The sequence below is a fragment of the Pleurodeles waltl genome, chromosome 4_1, assembly GCF_031143425.1.
Source record: "Pleurodeles waltl isolate 20211129_DDA chromosome 4_1, aPleWal1.hap1.20221129, whole genome shotgun sequence".
Taxonomy (NCBI): Eukaryota; Metazoa; Chordata; class Amphibia; order Caudata; family Salamandridae; genus Pleurodeles; species Pleurodeles waltl.
The window spans coordinates 290,678,730-290,696,415 of NC_090442.1; the positions used below are offsets into that span (position 1 = coordinate 290,678,730).

General features: G+C 42.5%; 1 protein-coding gene across 3 annotated transcripts in view; it reads left to right on the plus strand.

Moving 5' to 3' along the window:
- The window catches only part of RFX4 (regulatory factor X4), a 236,973-nt gene that overhangs the window by 159,460 nt on the left and 59,827 nt on the right, over positions 1–17,686 (plus strand). For all 3 annotated transcript variants that reach the window (XM_069228352.1, XM_069228351.1, XM_069228353.1), the window contains exons 10-12: positions 4,319–4,377; positions 7,277–7,421; positions 14,686–14,780. In XM_069228352.1, coding sequence (XP_069084453.1) covers positions 4,319–4,377; positions 7,277–7,421; positions 14,686–14,780 — 299 coding nt within the window. The remainder of the gene's footprint in view (positions 1–4,318; positions 4,378–7,276; positions 7,422–14,685; positions 14,781–17,686) is intronic.

A 17,686-nucleotide genomic window follows, 5' to 3' on the forward strand; every position in this document is an offset into this window, starting at 1 on the left:
TTTTTAAAAGATGGGTTTGTCAGTCTGTGTATGGCAGGTGTAGGGATGAGGGCCCTCTGGTGGTCTCCGAGTCCTGTATAAAACAAACAGATTAGCAAACTGCTTTGCGAGTGTAACGTGGTATCTAATTGTAATAGAGATCATAAAATGATGATCTAGCACATCAACATGATAGGTAACTAACTGCTTTCAGTCTATACTTTCCACAACCTTACAAGCGCCATGAGTATTGTGTTCCTTTTACAGGACACTTCAGTTCTAAAGTGACCACTCTGGATGGAACATGTCACATGCAACTGACACTAATGTTATGCCTGCTCTGTGCCATCACGTTGTGATGAGGAGCATTATCTTTATCAACCTATAGACATAAACAAACAACATAGGATACCTGACAGAACATCTTCAGTACACCCACTGCAGCTGTGCTGTGTATTGAGCTCTCACCTGACTCCCATCATCACTTTTTTCTGGTGTACACCACACACCGCACATTAGACTTGACACTTTCAACACAGCACAGATATGCCACATAGGTAGTTGACAATTACCATGCTTACATCAATACTTTCCACCATGATATGCTGAACATCCACTTAACACCTTTGACATCATTCCTACCATACACCCCAACAACCTACAGACTGTATCTTGGTGGCAGCCATGCAACTAACAGCACTCACTACCACAAAACACCACACACACCTAGTGCATGTCTTCGTAAGCAACAAGCAAGGTCAAATACGTTCACAGTCCAATGCCCCATAAATGGACCAGAGACCCATAGAGGTATCTATCATCACAAGTCACACCAGACTCCATTGTGTGATGGGCATGTCCAGAACATGCTGATAAGGCATTCTGACTTCGAAAATGCTGCAAAGCCATACTGGCAGCAAACTGTGTACTATACAGACACCCCGGATGTAACATATTGCAAAATGAAGGACTGTCAAGTTTGTATAAGAACATCTCCACAGTGGGTGTAAAACTCCTGTTCACAGTATGCATTGCCTGGCCAGTGGTGTAATGATAATTAACTTTGTAAAGAAAGTTTTAAACAAGTAGACTCGATCTGTTTTATTTTCAGTGGTACCCCTGAATTGTAATGGTGGGTGAGTACTTTCATACTTAATTTGAGTGCACTATCGACAGTTGAATGTTTTCTCCTATCAACATTTAGGGACATATTTATGAGCCACTTGCACCGCTGGAGCGTCACTTTTTGTGACACTCTGGTGGCGCAAACTACAAAATCATATCTATGAGGCCACACAAAGCCACTTTGCCTGGTTCTGAATGACATCACAGATATGAAGTAAGGCAAGGCTGGGCAAATCGCTGTATTGCCCTTCTCTGCTTTCGGGTGGTGTTCCATGGGCGTTGTGGGCAGCTCCAAAACCTTACGCCTGCTGAGGTTAGGCATTACGAGGAGAAATAACTTTCTTTCTCCTTGTTTTTTCCTCTTCTATGTGTTCTGCATTTTGCAGCAGACATAAAAAAAGGAAAAATTTCTCAGGATTGCTTTTGTACAGGAATGTGCCCATGCATCATGGTGCAAGGGTGCCTCTGTTGGTGCTAGGATGTCGAAACGGCACCAGCGCAGGGGGAAAGGACAGGAATACACTGTATTTCATAAATACGGTGCATTCCTGCTTTTTCACTTTTGCATCAATACGGCACATTCCTGGCCTTTCACTTTGGCATAGTGCAGCGCAGCCAGTAAATCCCCTTAAATGAGGGCCTTAATGTACTCATGGTTGCAGTGCACTGATCATCACTTTTACTGAACCTAAGTACCTGTAACATACAAGAGAACGTTCCTGTGGAGTGTTTTGAGACTCTGTTGAAGGCTGCGGAGGCTTTGCGGACCACCAAACAGGGCAGTGCAGTTGGAGCATTACACACCCATTAACTAATGATATATTGTTTACAGATTCTACTTGCTAGGTCAGGATTCAATGCTTTTTATGAAAGTATATATTGTCAGGTTAAATATTTTGACACTCTTTTTCAAAGTTGTCTGAAATCTTGAATAGTCAAATAAATTATGACAAGAATATATAAACATGTTATTTAATTGATGGATGATGGAAGTGTGCGCTGCTATTGCGTCTGTTGTATCTGCTATGTATGTCACAGGCAGCACTTCACATATCTGTGCTGTGCATGTCTGCAAGAGAGGGAATTTTGCACCTTTACTGCCTGTGCGGTAGGTGTTATATGTGCATGAGGAAAGACTCTACTGCTGCGGTCAGTGCTCTTTTTGCTGTTTCTGTGTGGGGTACTTGGAATGCCCTAACCTTGAAAGCATTCACACAACCACATACAAACTTACACATCCATCCACTTCCTCACTACCCCATCCAAACACACGCGCACGTGCATACATTAATGTATTCCTTCATCCTGCCACCTTATGACCCATCTACACAAACATATTTATTCAATACTAATTCTTAAATATACATATTCTTAATAATTTACATGCTAACTTATGCGCAGAAGCACAACCCATCCATTCACAAACACACATAGTCACACCCATCATTAATGCTAAAAAAAAGTTCTCTAATTTGAAAAAAGTCATATCTATTGGCTTTGATAATACTGTTTCATTAACCAGAGGTACTTTAAATTTGATTAAATAAGTATGAGGCTCTTAGAGGACTCATACTTTCAGGTTTTACTAACAGAGATTCATTAGAAATGCAGGCAGCTGTCATATGTAGAAGAGCAGAATATGTCATATTAGACAATGTCTGCCCACTTTACCAAAACAATGCAAGAAGATATGGTTGGTTTGAGTCCCACACGTAATTATTATGCCTCATGTCTCTGCATTTGTCTATGTCTCTCCCCCTCTCCTTACCAGCATCTTCAGATCTTGCAAATTCCCCATGCATTTTCTCCCTCTGCCTCAGCAAACACTCTGGGACATCTGGTCTAATATTTCTCTTTTTCACCATTATTTTAACTTCCAAACCACCACTAATACCATCACTCAGGATAACACCTTAAACCTGTTTCCTCTCTACCATACTTCCTCATCCACCACAAAATAAGACTGCTTATTTCAGGTCGCTCACAACCTTGTGTCTTCATTCATTTGCTTGCACAACTCTTCAACATCTTCTAGAGCCCTTTCAATATTCTTCTCACACTTGACACACCCCTTAATTCAATTCTTCTTTCAGTATGCCCAAGATGACAAACCATGCCATCATCGAGCTTATTGAATTGTGCATCACCTCCATGATTTCTTAGGATCTGAAAACACAGATTCACATTTAATAATCAAGACATCCCTCTAAATGCACATCCGGTGCTCCACCTTTGTTGAGATCTGTTCTGCACCAGCCTTGACCTCTTCATGCATAATATCACCTCTGGAACTCTTCCATGTTTTCTAACGTGATGTTCATTTCTCCTAAAGTTCACTCCACTACCTTGGATTGTTTCATCCACCCTGAAGGTGTGTTAAAAAATGAACCCCTTCTTTTTTCACCACAAAAGAGAAAAACATATTTCATTTCATTGTCAACACACATTTTCTTTTGCATCCCATACATAACTACCTCCACCTTCTAAGTCACATGCAAACTTTCCCTAAAGATTACAAATCCCCAGCTCCAGGAAGAATCAAGATCACAAGCTTCACCCAAGCATGTTGGAGAGAAAACAGCACTGATACTACATATACTTAAGAGTCGTCCTGCTCACAACAGCACAATCTTTCACCACCTTACTACCACGTATTTGCATCTGACAGACAATTGCATTCCTGCCTGCCAAGAAGATCATTATGGTATCCTTATTCGATTTCTTGTCCTTCCCATTGGCCTCACATGTCAAACTCCCAAAACATTAATGCTGACATAATCTCACTCATCACTGACCACACCCCTCCACAAACTGAACCAGTTTCTGATCTGTTAGAAATATAGGAACTATTTTAGAAAAATCACCCCGTCGTTCAAAATGTGCTGCAGTGTCATACTAATTGCAGATTGTGCCCCATGCAACTCCTATTAAGAGCATCAACAAGAATAACAAGAACTGGACGCTATTTGTGCACTATTTTCACACTCACTGAAAAACACAGCCATATTCTAGAAGGTTATACTCACTACAGATAATTTAAATTAATACAATGTGTGAATACAACAAAAGGTAAAAAATGTAAAACTTAAATTGTGAATGTAATTAGTGGTATGCTTACCGTTCTGATGCAGCACTGCTATATGTCTTTGCTTTTTAATGTGTTCTTGTACATTCTTACATTGTTTTTAGATTTTATAATTATTTTCATCAACAGTGTCTCGAAGGTTTTCACAGATTCTTCGGAGGCAGACGTCCTTAAATCATCTATGTCAGGTATTTAAAAATATATTTATTGCTGAAGCTGTGTAATGAAAAAAATAACTGTGCTCTGTCGCAATGTCCCAGTTACTTGTTGGCAAACCTTCTCCTTTCATCATCTTAATTCTGTAATCTGGTACCAGTCAGAACCCACACAGCAATACTACCCGAAGCTTCCGTTCTTTGAAATGCTGAATCCTACATCCTTAGAGTTGAGTTCTTGTATATCAGCTGGACAAAAAAAACACACGTATTAATGATTTATGTAGTATTGCATGAAGGTGCTGAACAATAATAACATAAGCTCCTGGGCCCGATTCACCAAGGGCCTCCACACTCGTTGTGGAGGCCCCAGAGTTGTGGCAGGGGTCCGGCACTTGTGGTGGGACCTCCATACCGCAGTTCCACATTGCAGAGGTCCCTCCACCATTGCGGGATCCCCGTCACGACTGCTGGGACTCCACAGCGAGTGCAGGGGCCCTTTGTGAATTGGGCCCTGTGTGTAAATTCAAGTACCAGGTCGAACTTTCTGAGCCTTAGTGCCCTCTTTTTCATTTTCATTTATTTTTTCATTAATTTGTAGTCAGCGCTTTGGGTGATTGCTGACAGAACCTCGTGTTTATTCACACAATGGTCTTACTATGTTTTATTTGCTGTGGAATCAGCCATAGGACCCTTTTCTTAATGACAGATGTATGCCTTACTTTATAAAAGAACCACAGAACACAGGGGCTCCTGACTTTGGGTCACAAGGGCAAAGCATCAACATTGCATTAATAGATGCTAGAGGGCACCGTCATGCGGTAATTGCCTGGTAGTCTAGGCATGCTGCCCTTGCAGCAGGTGAGTGTGCATAAAGATGAAAGAGACTATTAGTTCATAATAATGCCCCTACATTTTTCATTAATGCTACTAGGTCTTGCTCACTTGGAGTAGAAAGAGTTTAGGAAACTCTATTTGAGTCTTAAGTTCTTAAAAACTAAATAAAATGGGCATTGGTGCCTGATATACTTTATTATATGTTGGTTGACGATCTGCTGGACATCATAATGCGGACCTTAGGATGAGTTGAGCAGCAGCAGAAGATGTGAGTCATATCCTGACCCGCAGTTGCACCATCATCACATAATCGCATGATTAAAAGTTGTAGAAAGGAGCCTTTACTGATAGTGAGGCCCTCCCTCTCAGAGAGCTGCTTGACTGGCACAGCCAGAACGACCATCATTACACTCTAATGTCTGAATTCTAAAGGGAGAAACACAGATGAAATTGAATCTGAACTGTCCTGTGAATTGCCAAGCCTCCTCTAAGGAAGTCATTGAGTTGCCCTTGTTAAAGGGAGCTATTCCCAACTTCGAGCTGGTATTGAGTCGTCCTCCTTCTTTGCCTTTTATGTTTGTCTTCTACCTGTAGTTCCAGAGATACATGTAAGAAATTGGAACCTTTGGGCACCTTGCCTGGATCTTAGAAGAGCAGTGGAACTTACAAGCATTAAATATTTCTAAAACTTTTGTGTGCTAACAGTGACAAGTCTCCAACAGAAGGATTATTTCAGAGGCCAAAAACATGGCTAAGAGATAATTGCATGAGATACTGATGCTATTTCTCAATCTATTCTGAGTTCCACTCTTCCAGACACATCAGAAAATCAAAGCAGAAGCACACATTTTGTGGCTCCCATAAAGTGTTCTTTTGGTCGAATCTTACAGGCATGTTTGTACACTGGCATTTATTTAGATACTTTTGTGAATCCGACAAAAGGTGTGTCTAAAGGAATGTTCTATTATGTCCTGGCTCAAAGCCTGGCCTCAGAAAACACATGTCAAATGCCTTGATGTAAAACCCACAGCATCTGAATGCTTTATAGCTAGCGCTACATGCTCTTACAGCACAAGTTCAAAATTAAAACACCATTCTAGCGTTTTAACACCAGTTGGTACGTGTGGATTTGTGTTGAGGTGCCTCTGGGTGAGCATACCTGGTTTTGAGTCTCAGCTCTACAGGCGACAAACTATTTGTCCTTACAAAAGAGAATTCAGAGATCTTAGCCTTCCCAGCTATATTTGTTCATGAATGACTGAATAGCTTACAAAACACTACACTAGCGTGACAACCCGGGTTCATGTTGATGTACACACCAATTCAATGAAGATCATAGCACGTCCATTTCTCTTTTGAAGAAAATACGCCCATGATCCACATGTGTAATAATTTACAGATGCCCCATTGCAAGGAATCGAGTAGTATTAATAGAACTAATTGCTCTTTGACAAAACAGTGGACCTGAGTGGAGGTATGCTACTAATTTGTGTGTTTGCACAGGGATCACACTTATAAGTAGTGTGATGTTTATTGTGACTGGTAACTACTAGGTCTGATAAAGTTTGTACCCTTCATTACATTTCAGCGGGTTAAAGGTGCCAAATTTAAACGGGGAAAATGCCTGGTATTTCCGGGACATGAGGATTTTGTTGCAGTAAGCACTAAAATCAGCATGTTATTGCCCAAAAGTGCAGTTTTATCTGGTGCAACAATTATTGCATCGAGTAGGGGAAACTGGTAATCAGGCGCAGTATGTATACAGCGAACTGAGCTAAACCTCTTAAAAACAAAACAACGAATTTCAAGCACAGCCAAGGAACAATGTCAGAGGCCAAGAACACTGGTACCTTTTAACATTTCTAACATAGTCCCAAGTGTCTCTCTCCGGGGTAAGCCAGTGGACTTATAAAGTTTTAATGTTTTTTCCATGAGTTCTTTTTTCAGTTTAGACAGAGGCCCAGCTTCACTATGTGATGTTGGCAATGAAAATTCCTCCCAACGCCAGGATTGCCCATATAAACTGAGATGAAATAAAGGCCTTTCTCGACTGTGTCCCCAGTAAAGTAATTGAAAAGATTTACTTTCACCACAGGCTTCCAGGACGGTCATTCACAGCGCAGACATCACCTTTCAGATGCTGGAAGACTGGAGGAATGTGGATCTAAACAGCATCACCAAGCAGACGCTGTACACCATGGAGGACTCGCAGGAGGAGCACCGGAAGCTCATCATACGATGTGAGAATATCCGCCGGCGGCACGCGCACCCTTTGCTTGATCTGTTCGTGTGCGTCCTTTTATGTTTTTTTAAATTTCTGTTTTCCAGGGAGGAGACGTTGAAATGAGACATTAAAAGGAGTATACATTTATATGCTTGAACGAATAGATGGGCGTGAAGCCTTTTCAAGGATTTCAGAAAGTTTTATTCTAGGCGAATGGTCTGAGTACGGAAGTCATCTAGGGCAAGCCTTGTAAACGGCAGATGTCCCCTATAACGTGAATAACACAGAGGGTAAAGATAGAGAGTTTGTTAAAGAGATCCGTGGCGCAGTAGGTGTGGTTAGTGTCTGCGGCGAACATGGCTCCTCCTGACTGCTAATTGTGTCGTAACAAAGAGCAAAAACAGGGATCAGTGTTCCCCTAAGACTCCTCGACCCCTGTGTCACTGCACCTGCTGCACCATAGGTAACTACACACCCGAAAGAGACCTCATCATATGAATCTGGTCTGCTGGGGCAGCCACAGTAGCTTCGTGTTCCATAGTCATTGTAACCTTCCAGAAACAAAACAGTTCTAAAAGGTAAGATAAGAATGAGTTAAAAACGTGCTGCTGAGGTCTTTGTGCCACACACAGTCCAAAGTTTCAAAACCAAGCAGGGCCTACTCAGCCTTTCATCTGATCATCCTCCTGATGTCGAAAAATCTAATGCTATTGACTAGGAATAAAAGTTAACCCTGGTATGTGAATGGCACTATGGATGGCAAAACCTGAGTAGGGGGCTCAGTGAATTTGGCTATAGGATTGGAAGTTGGTAGCTGTCAACGGAGGGGTTCTGAATGACATCATAAACAACGTAAGCCCAGCAATGAGAACCCCTAGGGGTTTGCACCCTTGTGTTTACGGCTAAAGACACAGCAGCATGGGAAAGAAAATAGCTGATCTTGACCTGAGGTGACCTATTTTCCCTAAGATGTGGCTGAATGCTCTGTTTCTATACTGAGCTGTTTTCTTGGGCATGAACTGCGAAACTTACAGATTTGTGAACAGTTATATGCGAAGGCTCCTTCCTAACCTGGTAAAGCAAAACAAAATCTGACTATTAGGGTAAGGGACTGCAGTTCTGACCCATGACCTTTGCACTGTTTAATTAGTGTCTGGTGATGAGCTAAATTCAATAACATTTTATGGTGTGACCTCATTCAGCCCGCATAGCAAAAAGTGCCACAATGGTGTGACGTGTGATTACTGCAAATAATAACCGCTAAAGCCCATAAAAGCTGCAGTGGGTTATACTGCCCGGGTTTTGTGCTCTAAAAGATCCTTCTGCCTCCTACTGCCCTTGGACTTGATATATGAAATGCTAGCCTTAGTAACTGCGAGAAGAGTGAAGGGGCCTTTGTCAATAGGACTGTGAACACCTGCTGCTTGGTGCTTTTAATCAAGTCGAGTAAGAGAGGAACTCATAATTTATTGCTCCCTGATGGGTTGACTGTTCTCACTGGGTTTTACCTTTAGATAACACTTCCTGCTTTTGTAGAAGTACAACAAATCTCTTGATAAGAAGGCCTCATACCATTCACCGGTAACGTCTGAAAATAATTGAATTTGCCCCGTGGGCACAGCTGAAATATGGCTTGCTGAATGAACCGAATCTGCAGGAAATTGCTGACATTAATTACAATTTGTTTTAATTCCTGCATCATGGGTCTCTACAGGTTAGCAGCACAATATTAATTTCCAGGTAGACACTGTTTTGCTTTTATATGTTCACAGTTCTTTTCTTCAAAAAAAGTCTCCTCTTTGCAAGAATATGTCGAATTATAGTCAGGAATAAATCTCTGAGCTAGTCGAGACATTGTGGTGTAAGGAAGGCTTGGACTCTAAGAAATGAGTGGGCCCCAATTACCAAAGAACCCCAAGAGCACATTGTTGGCAAGTTGTTAAAAATTAATATGTAACAACAACAACATCAATATACTTTATTTCGGTTTTGAAAAACCATAAAATCATACAAACTAAGATGGTATTACAATATATTAATCCATAAAATATGTCAATTCATAATACAATTTGAAAGACTAACAAATATAGAGGTGCCTGAGTCTTACCACTTCAAAAACATACACAGAAGTCCTCCTAAACCTTAACTAAGCAGCTGAATACACTGGCTTCATGCTATCATTCGTCGCCATCCATTTTATTCATCATGTCTGCCTCTAATCGTCTTGACCAATGGGAAAAGAACAGAGCAATTGTGTGTGGCTAAGAATGCAGACTGGAGTGATGTGGCATGCAGCAACTTCTGTAAGAACTATTTCTTTCTGCTATTCTGCCAGGAAAGAAAGATACAGGCACAGTTAATATATATATATATTCATCTGTGGAGAAAAGTCAAGGAACATCTAGTTATTAGATGATGTTTCTAGGGGGAATCTGAGCACGAGCTCTTGATTACGAGCCGCCACAAATGTGGGGTTTCTGGCCTCACCCCCATGAGTTTGAAGGTTGTCCACGGAGAGTCAGCCATGAAAACGGCTGATAGCTCATGCATCGTGGCATGAGAATCGGTAGTGTCATGATAGCATAGCTCGTTGCTGCTCTTCAGGCGGGCATGTCCATCCATCTTAACTTGTCCATCCAAAGAAATGCTTGGCAGTTGATGAGTTACTATATGGAGCGAGTAAGTCATACATTACCTGAGCTAAAATTTGGAAGATGTTACATTGTTTGAGAAGTCTATGACTAATATATTCGAAGTGAATGATTCCCATGACAAAAAATAAAAGTCAATAGTATGGTGAGGGTCCAGGCAGAAGACACCTGCATTCCATTTAGAAAGAGTGAGTCCACAACTGAAGTGAGAGCTGCCAATTGGATTTGCAGGCGTACCCATCTGGGCACAGTGCCAGGATAGGACGACTGAAAAAGACATTACTGGGTAAAAAAAAACTGTTGAGCAGGCAATGCATGAATACTTCCTAGGCTCCACAGATAGAAATTCTATTTTAAACACGCTGCAATCTATGGACGTCAGCCACTTCCTGCTTCTCACTTTGGACGTTGTTCTGGCCCTTTCTGGCTTTGGAAGCTCCCAGAAACAAAGGGCCTGATTACGACCTTGGTGGAGGGGATTACTCTGTCACAAACGTGACGCAGATCACGTCCGACGTATTACAAGTTCCATAGGGTATAATGAAACTTGTAATCTGGTGGGCGGGATATCCATCACGGTTTTGATGGAGTAATCCCCTCCACCAAGGTAGTAATCAGGCCCTAAATCTTGATTTTGGGACATGATTTCAGCAGAGCACTGTATTGTAAGATAATTCAAGCAGCAGGGTCCTACATGACTCAACAGTGCGCTGTGAATGGCACAAAGTAGGTCACCGCTCCAGGATTTATTTTTAGGTCTGGCTTGTCAGTGCTTTATGAGTAATATGCAATCAATACAAGAAGCAATCCTTTTTGGCAGCTCCCCCCTCCTTCTCTTCAGCACTTCAAACCCAATAGTGAAGGCTTTAACTTGCTTACCAGCATATATACTTGCAATGCATGCAAACAACATTTGCAAATTCCTGTGTTTACATCTGTTAGCACATTAAAGTCAGACCTTTTGGCTTTGACAATTAATATTTATCATAAAATTATGAATCGGGGTGAAAGAGATAGAGAAAGGTAGAAAAAGGAATTAGAAGGGGACATATATGGAAACAACGACAATGGTAGAAAGCAGGGATAAAAACTTGCAAAAATGAAATTAAAAGACAGGAAGTGTTGAGTGGTCAAGAAAAGAGGCATGAGTTGAAATCAAGACAATGCAGGCTCTCGTATTTGGCAACCGTGGCGCTCAGCAGTGTGGGCACTGGCCTCTTAAGTAAAACTCTGGGCCACATCTTTTGTTTTTTGTACGACAAATTAAGTGTGTGATCTAATTCAAAGTGATTCCATTCACCCTATGTTGCTAGATTTGGGCCTCTACACTGTGCACTAGGCAAAGTGTGCATTGTAGATGCCTTCTGGCACGCATAGATAGCGAGCAGGGATTCGGCTTTTGCATCTGCATTTCTCAGTCGCACTTCTTTTGTTTGACCATTGAGTCTGCCAAAAAACGACTGAGCCGAATAGTTGCCCTAGGAACTGTGTGTGATCAAGTCACTCTTTTAAGGTTGCTGCCTATTGAAATCTGTTAATCTGACCCAAATTCTTTTGAATTTGGAGCAGATGAAGATGTTCTGTATTTCCCATAGCAATTACCACCAGCTGCAGCTGTGGACCGTCCGTACGGGCAGAAGAGCCATGCCCCACCTTTTTCCCCAACCAGAAGATTCTCTCAAAATGTGGGTTTTCAATTTCAAACTCCAAAAGGGTGATATTTTTATCAACAATATTTAGGAAACTATCTTTTTGTCAAACAATATTTAAGACAGACTATTCTTGTTGCATTACCACTGCAGAAACTAGCCCTATCTATCTGACATGCGTAAATAGGTGGCATTTACCACTGCTGTCCAAAGGATTTGGATTGGAAAATGATGTTAGCATGGGTGAGCTTCATCAACACTCTTCTTGTTCAGGGAAGGCAGCCACGAGCTAGACATGTGCTAAACGTGCATGCTCCAAGCTGCCTGAGTTGAACTTTGCCAGGCTGAGGAGTTCACAGGCCTGTGGGCATAACTACTTCAGCCTGGTAAAAATGCCTCAAGGCCCTCACCTTCACTCACTTGTTTAGACCCAGGATGCTTCAGTTTTAAGCCATGAAGTGCCCAGGCCCAAGTGTCAATCAGTAACACCTCCTCACAGAGTGGGTGGGGCCAGCAGTCTTACTGACCCCATCCACTCTGTAACTAGTGAGGCACTGCTGCCTCTTCTCATTGGCTGACTTAATGTCAGCCTTTAGAGGAGGCAGCAGTCACAAACCTCCTGGGACCTCCAAAGCTTCCCTCCCAAGCTGCAGCACAGGCAAGTTTTGTTTGTTTGGTGGTTGCACATATGTATGAATGGCTGAATTTGTGAGTAAATGTTGTGAATGGATGTGTGTGTGTGTGCATGTGTGTGTGACTGCATAGGTGTGTGAGTGTGTATGTGTGTGTGTGTGTGTGTTGCCTGCCCAATCCCCTCCCTGCTAAAATTACCAGCCACCATTGACCATCACTGATATGGAAGAATGCCCTGGCTTATCCATGCACCAGTTTTTAGGCATTTGAAAATGAACCCTCCTTTGGATGATAGCGGAATGAAAAACTGTGCCCCAGTATTGGAAAGTCACAGCTCTGATGGAGTATAAGCTATAAATTACAATAAAGTAAATTATCACTGCACCTGATTGTATATCAGAATATCAACAACAAAATAATCATCTGACGTTTAACGTTTTCAAAAAAGTGGGTTTACAATTATGAACTCTAAAAGGGTGATATTTTTATAAACGATATTTAGGACACTATATTTTTGTCAAACAGTATTTAGGACAGGCTATTCGTGTTGCATTAGCACTGCAGAAACCTGCCCTATCTATCTGACATGCGTAAATAGGTGCCATTTACCCACTGCTGTCCCAAGGATATTAACATGGGCCGTCGTTTCATACAAATCATTGTAGCCACATATTTTTCATACTCGTACACCTATTGTTTGCAAACATCACATCAGCAAATTGATCCAAGTAGTAGGGCCGAGCCCTAGTCATAGCGTAGTACAGTTTAGTCCGAGAACGCTAGATAGATGCCTTCTCCAATCATTCCGTTCTGAATAAAGTGACACAAGTGTTATTCGGCTTATGAACATGGTACCATGTCACCCTGATATTAAATAATTTAGTACACTTAGACAGGACAATGCATCATTTACATGTATGTATCATGTATCAATCATTGATAACTGGTGTTAATTGTTACCGACCTCAACGCTACTCGTTCGATCAGCTTTAGAAGGCTGACCTGCTGGGTTTAGAACTCTGATGAATTATATTCCGTGGCTTCCAGTGAAAACCTAAGTGAGGCCTTAAATCTTAGAATTGACCGAGAAGGGCATTTTAGGGCCGACTACAGAACAGCTTACAGAAATTAAAGCAGGTGCCTCTTAAGGTTACCCAACGTAAATGTATAGTTGTTCTTAAAAATATATATACATTTAATTTAAAGGTGCAAGCATTTTCAAAAGGCTCTGCACTATCAACACTTTCCCTAAAATGGCGTGATCGAAATGCCAAGCGTAGAGAAGTCACTGTAAGACACGCCTGAGCAAAGAGAAAACCAAGAGTTGCTGGAATGCAAGAGAAGGCCTGCCTCATATTCCAGCAGGAACATCTTTTTAATTTCATTGCTTGTTCCTACCAAGGTTTGACTGAAAGGTCAGTGCATTCAAATGTAAATTATTTTTCTCCCTTTATAGAATTCAAAAGCAGTTGGCTGGTGATAATTTGTAGGGCTTCTAACTGCTGTGAGACAGAATGCTTAGCTAGGACACGGGGAATGTGGAATTTAATTGGCCCGGGCTAGTTTTTGTCAGACCTGAGCCACCAGAAGCTGGTGAGGTTGTGGCTACATCGCTGCACGAGCAACAGGTGGTTGGGCAGCAGAAACGTTGCAACAATAAGTGATGGCCCCAGGCATTGATTTAATGCATGTGACTGTTCCTAACTACCCCATGGATATCACATCATTCTGTTTTTACTACTTCTAAGTTGGTTGTGGCTTGTTAATGATTGATCTGCTCACCACGTGACGCCCCACCCCCAAAGCCTTCTATTGAACCCCCTTTGGGGTTATGACCTATAGGTTTAGAAACCATGCTTTGGGAAGAGTGGTGACCTCATTAATCATCAATGGAGGGCTATGTTACCGTGCCATAGTGACAAATCCTGCTAGTTTGCTTCTGCACAAAGACTGCTGGGTAAAATCTGGGCCTGTGTTCTGTCTCAAGTTCACTAGGAGAAAATAATGCTTGGTATCTAAACGTGGGGTGTCATACAGGCCGCTGCAGCCAAGAGAGGCCCACAACTCTTTAGGGTCCCTCAAAACTTTCAGAGGTCCCCCATTTCACCCAAGGCTGAGTATTTGTGAGATATGGAAGACCCTGGGTCCCTCTTCACAGTCGGGGGTGTGGGGCTCGTGGCATCCTTTTACGTTATGCCACTGAACCCCGAACAACAACTAGAAATAAGCAGTAAGAACCAATACAAAACCATAAATGTTATTACAATCCTTAAATTAGAGATAGCAATCGTTTAGGGGGATATTTTATCTGTCTCATTTTTGCCTGTTTTTGTCTGTTCTCTGGCAGTGTATCAGGAGTTTGATCACCTTCTGGAGGAGCAGTCACCCATCGAATGCTACATCGAGTGGCTTGATTCCATGGTGGACAGATGCGTCGTGAAGGTCAGTTCACAGTCACAGCCCACTGTAAATATGAAAGTGCACTTTACGGTTACTGGGAAAACATATTGGTTGTTGACCAACGGCCAGGGGCAAAGCCAGGGCCAAACACTCACTAGAGGCCTAATGAAACTTGAGGGGGCTCTCCTGTGACATACGTGGAAGGGCTTCCCTTCACAGCTAGACAGTCTTTCAGGGCAAAGATAACTCTTGGCTGAGGCGGCCTCCCCAGGACTAGGAGCTTTGGGCCTCGCTGTACTGCAGGGGCCATGGGCCATGGGCCATGTTTTACAGTCTTGATGGTCACATATACTCTAAAAAAGGTAAATTGGGTCTTTAAGCACAAGTGTAAATATATTTGGAGATAATGTTGCCAACCTATCATTATGCTTACTATGAAATGAGTCAGAGGTTGTAGGTCTATCATTCATATTGAGATCCCAAGCACAGTTTGTATTGTTTTGTTAGGAAAATCCAGGCAAGAGAGGTTAGGTTTGAGCCACAAAGGGCTAAATAATTATATGTAATATATTCAGATTATAAAATTATGAAAATTATATCAGAACTAGAATAGATTTCCAGAACAGAGCTGAATCCCGCAAACAGTGTACAGAGACCAGGAACACATAGCTGAACATGCTGTTTCTCATCAATGGAGTTTAGGAAGACTTCAGTTTGTGGGTCGTCTGTCTGCCCCACGTGACTAGAAGCACATTCGTACTATCTTATTTGTGAAGCGAACAACACTTTGCTAACGGAAATTGTAGAGTCGCTTATTCTGTTATTATATGGCTTTACAGGTCACAACACGTTGATTGCTGTTAGCTTAAAAAACAAGCATTGGCAAAGGCAATGTGTTGCTGTTGAGACCTGTTGGCTTTGTCAAAGGTTTTTAGCCATTCTTTACAGCATCATTGATTCGTTGCAGCACGGCTACATAAGAAAAAAAGACTATGATACAGCCAGCTGTGTCATTTTGGAGGCACACACTTCACAAATGTGTGTGTGCTACCAAATGATGTGGGGCCTTTTTCTTTCCATTTGTGACTTGAATCAACAAAACAAGAAAAAATGCATGAAAGCATTTTTGTGAAGTGAGGGTAGACGCAGATAGGGAGCGGGTAGAGGGGGCAAGGTACAGGGTGTGGAGTGAAACTCAAAACAGCATGGGTGGCAGGGAGCAACCTGGGGGTGAGAAACAGTGGGCGATAGAGAAGGAGGGCACATGTGGGAGCAGCAACACAGAAAACTGGGGGACAGAAGCTACATAGAGGGTGGTTATGGGTAGGAGAAGTTACGATCATCAGAGAAGGAGGGTGTGGGTGGGGGAAGTAGCACAGAGTGCTGGATGACTGAAGCAACATGGAGGGCAGGGGTGGGGAGGAGAAGCCACGGGCAAAGGAGCAAACTGGAGTGGGCAAGGTAGAAGCATACAGGTGTTAGTGAGCAACATGGAATTATGGTAGAGAGAGAATGAGGGAGACAGCTGGAAAACACATACACTCTTTGGAGTACTTTACATAAAATGAAAAAACATTTCCTTGAAATGCAAGCAGTACAAGGAAGAAGCCAGCCAATAAAAAGAGATGGTAAGAAGCTGTGCTTCTTGTGAGAACATTGACAAACCTGGGCACAAATAAGAAGCAGGTAAACGAGAGTGACAGGAAGACCAGCCAATGGTAAGCAATGAGCAGTCTACAAACCCTTGTATGTTCTTGGTAAGCCCATAATATGTCTTTCTCAGCCAGACTGGTGTGTGGCCTGGTAGACTCGACCTAAAAAAGAACATGGCTTGTTATAACTCTATAAGACCAGTCGGTGTCGCGGGTAACCATTCTACCCTCCCATGACCATACAACACTGCCCTTGTTGGAGAACTTTGAATTTTTAAATAAGATATACATATTTACGAAAACAAAACAGGGCAAACAAAGTGTTCCAATGAAGCATATATTGACATAACTCAGAAGTGTATTTAAATCTACCTATGTAGATGGAATGTGGGACAATTCAATCAAGGTAGGCAACAACATTTCTGGAAGGAGGGACAAACTATTTTTGCCTTATGCATTTGAAATTTAATTTTTTATAGAATATAAATTTTTCATTACCTATTGTGCCCAAAAAAAGTGCAATTCCTTATGAAGATGGTATTAAAATGCTCTGTGGATTTTTTTCTGCTACCACCTTGACCAGTCTGCTTTTACAGCCTAAATTCATTGTCATGATGTAGGTGGTAACTATCAGTCTGGCGGTCACTTCGCCACCAGACTCGCGGTGGCCCGCTGCCAATAGGCCAGTCCGAGCGCCACATTATGACCACGACGGTCGTGCCCCGGTTGGACCGCCACACAGCCAGGATCAGAGATCCTGGGAATCTGGCGGTTGCGGCTGTCCTAATCCACCAGGACAGCTCTGCAAGCAGCGCTGCTATGGGGATTACGACCTCATTCTCCTCCAGTGATTCCATAGCGGTACCACTGCTATGAAAAGGCTGGCTGAGAACGGGTGCAGGGGCCATGGGCAGTGCAGGGGTCCCCCTGACCAGCACCCTCGCAATGTTCACTGTCTGCTTTGCAGACTGTGGACATTGTGAGGGTGCTGGTGCACCCTGCATCCTACAGCGTTGCTGCCGGCTCGATTATGAGCCAGAGACCAGGCTGTAGGGTGTTTTTAGCTAGGCCAGTAGGCAGAAACTCAGGTTTCCATCTGCTGACTGAGCAGGAAACTCTTAATGGGCCTGACGGGGAGGTACCCACTATGGTGGCAACCTTCCCGTCAGAAGTTCGGCAGACGGCCTAAACTGTCTGCCAAACTCGTAATCAGGCCCATAGTGTATCATGAATGGGGTTTTACCCCAACAGAAATGTATTCACAAAGTTAATATTTTATCACTTTTGGACTATTTT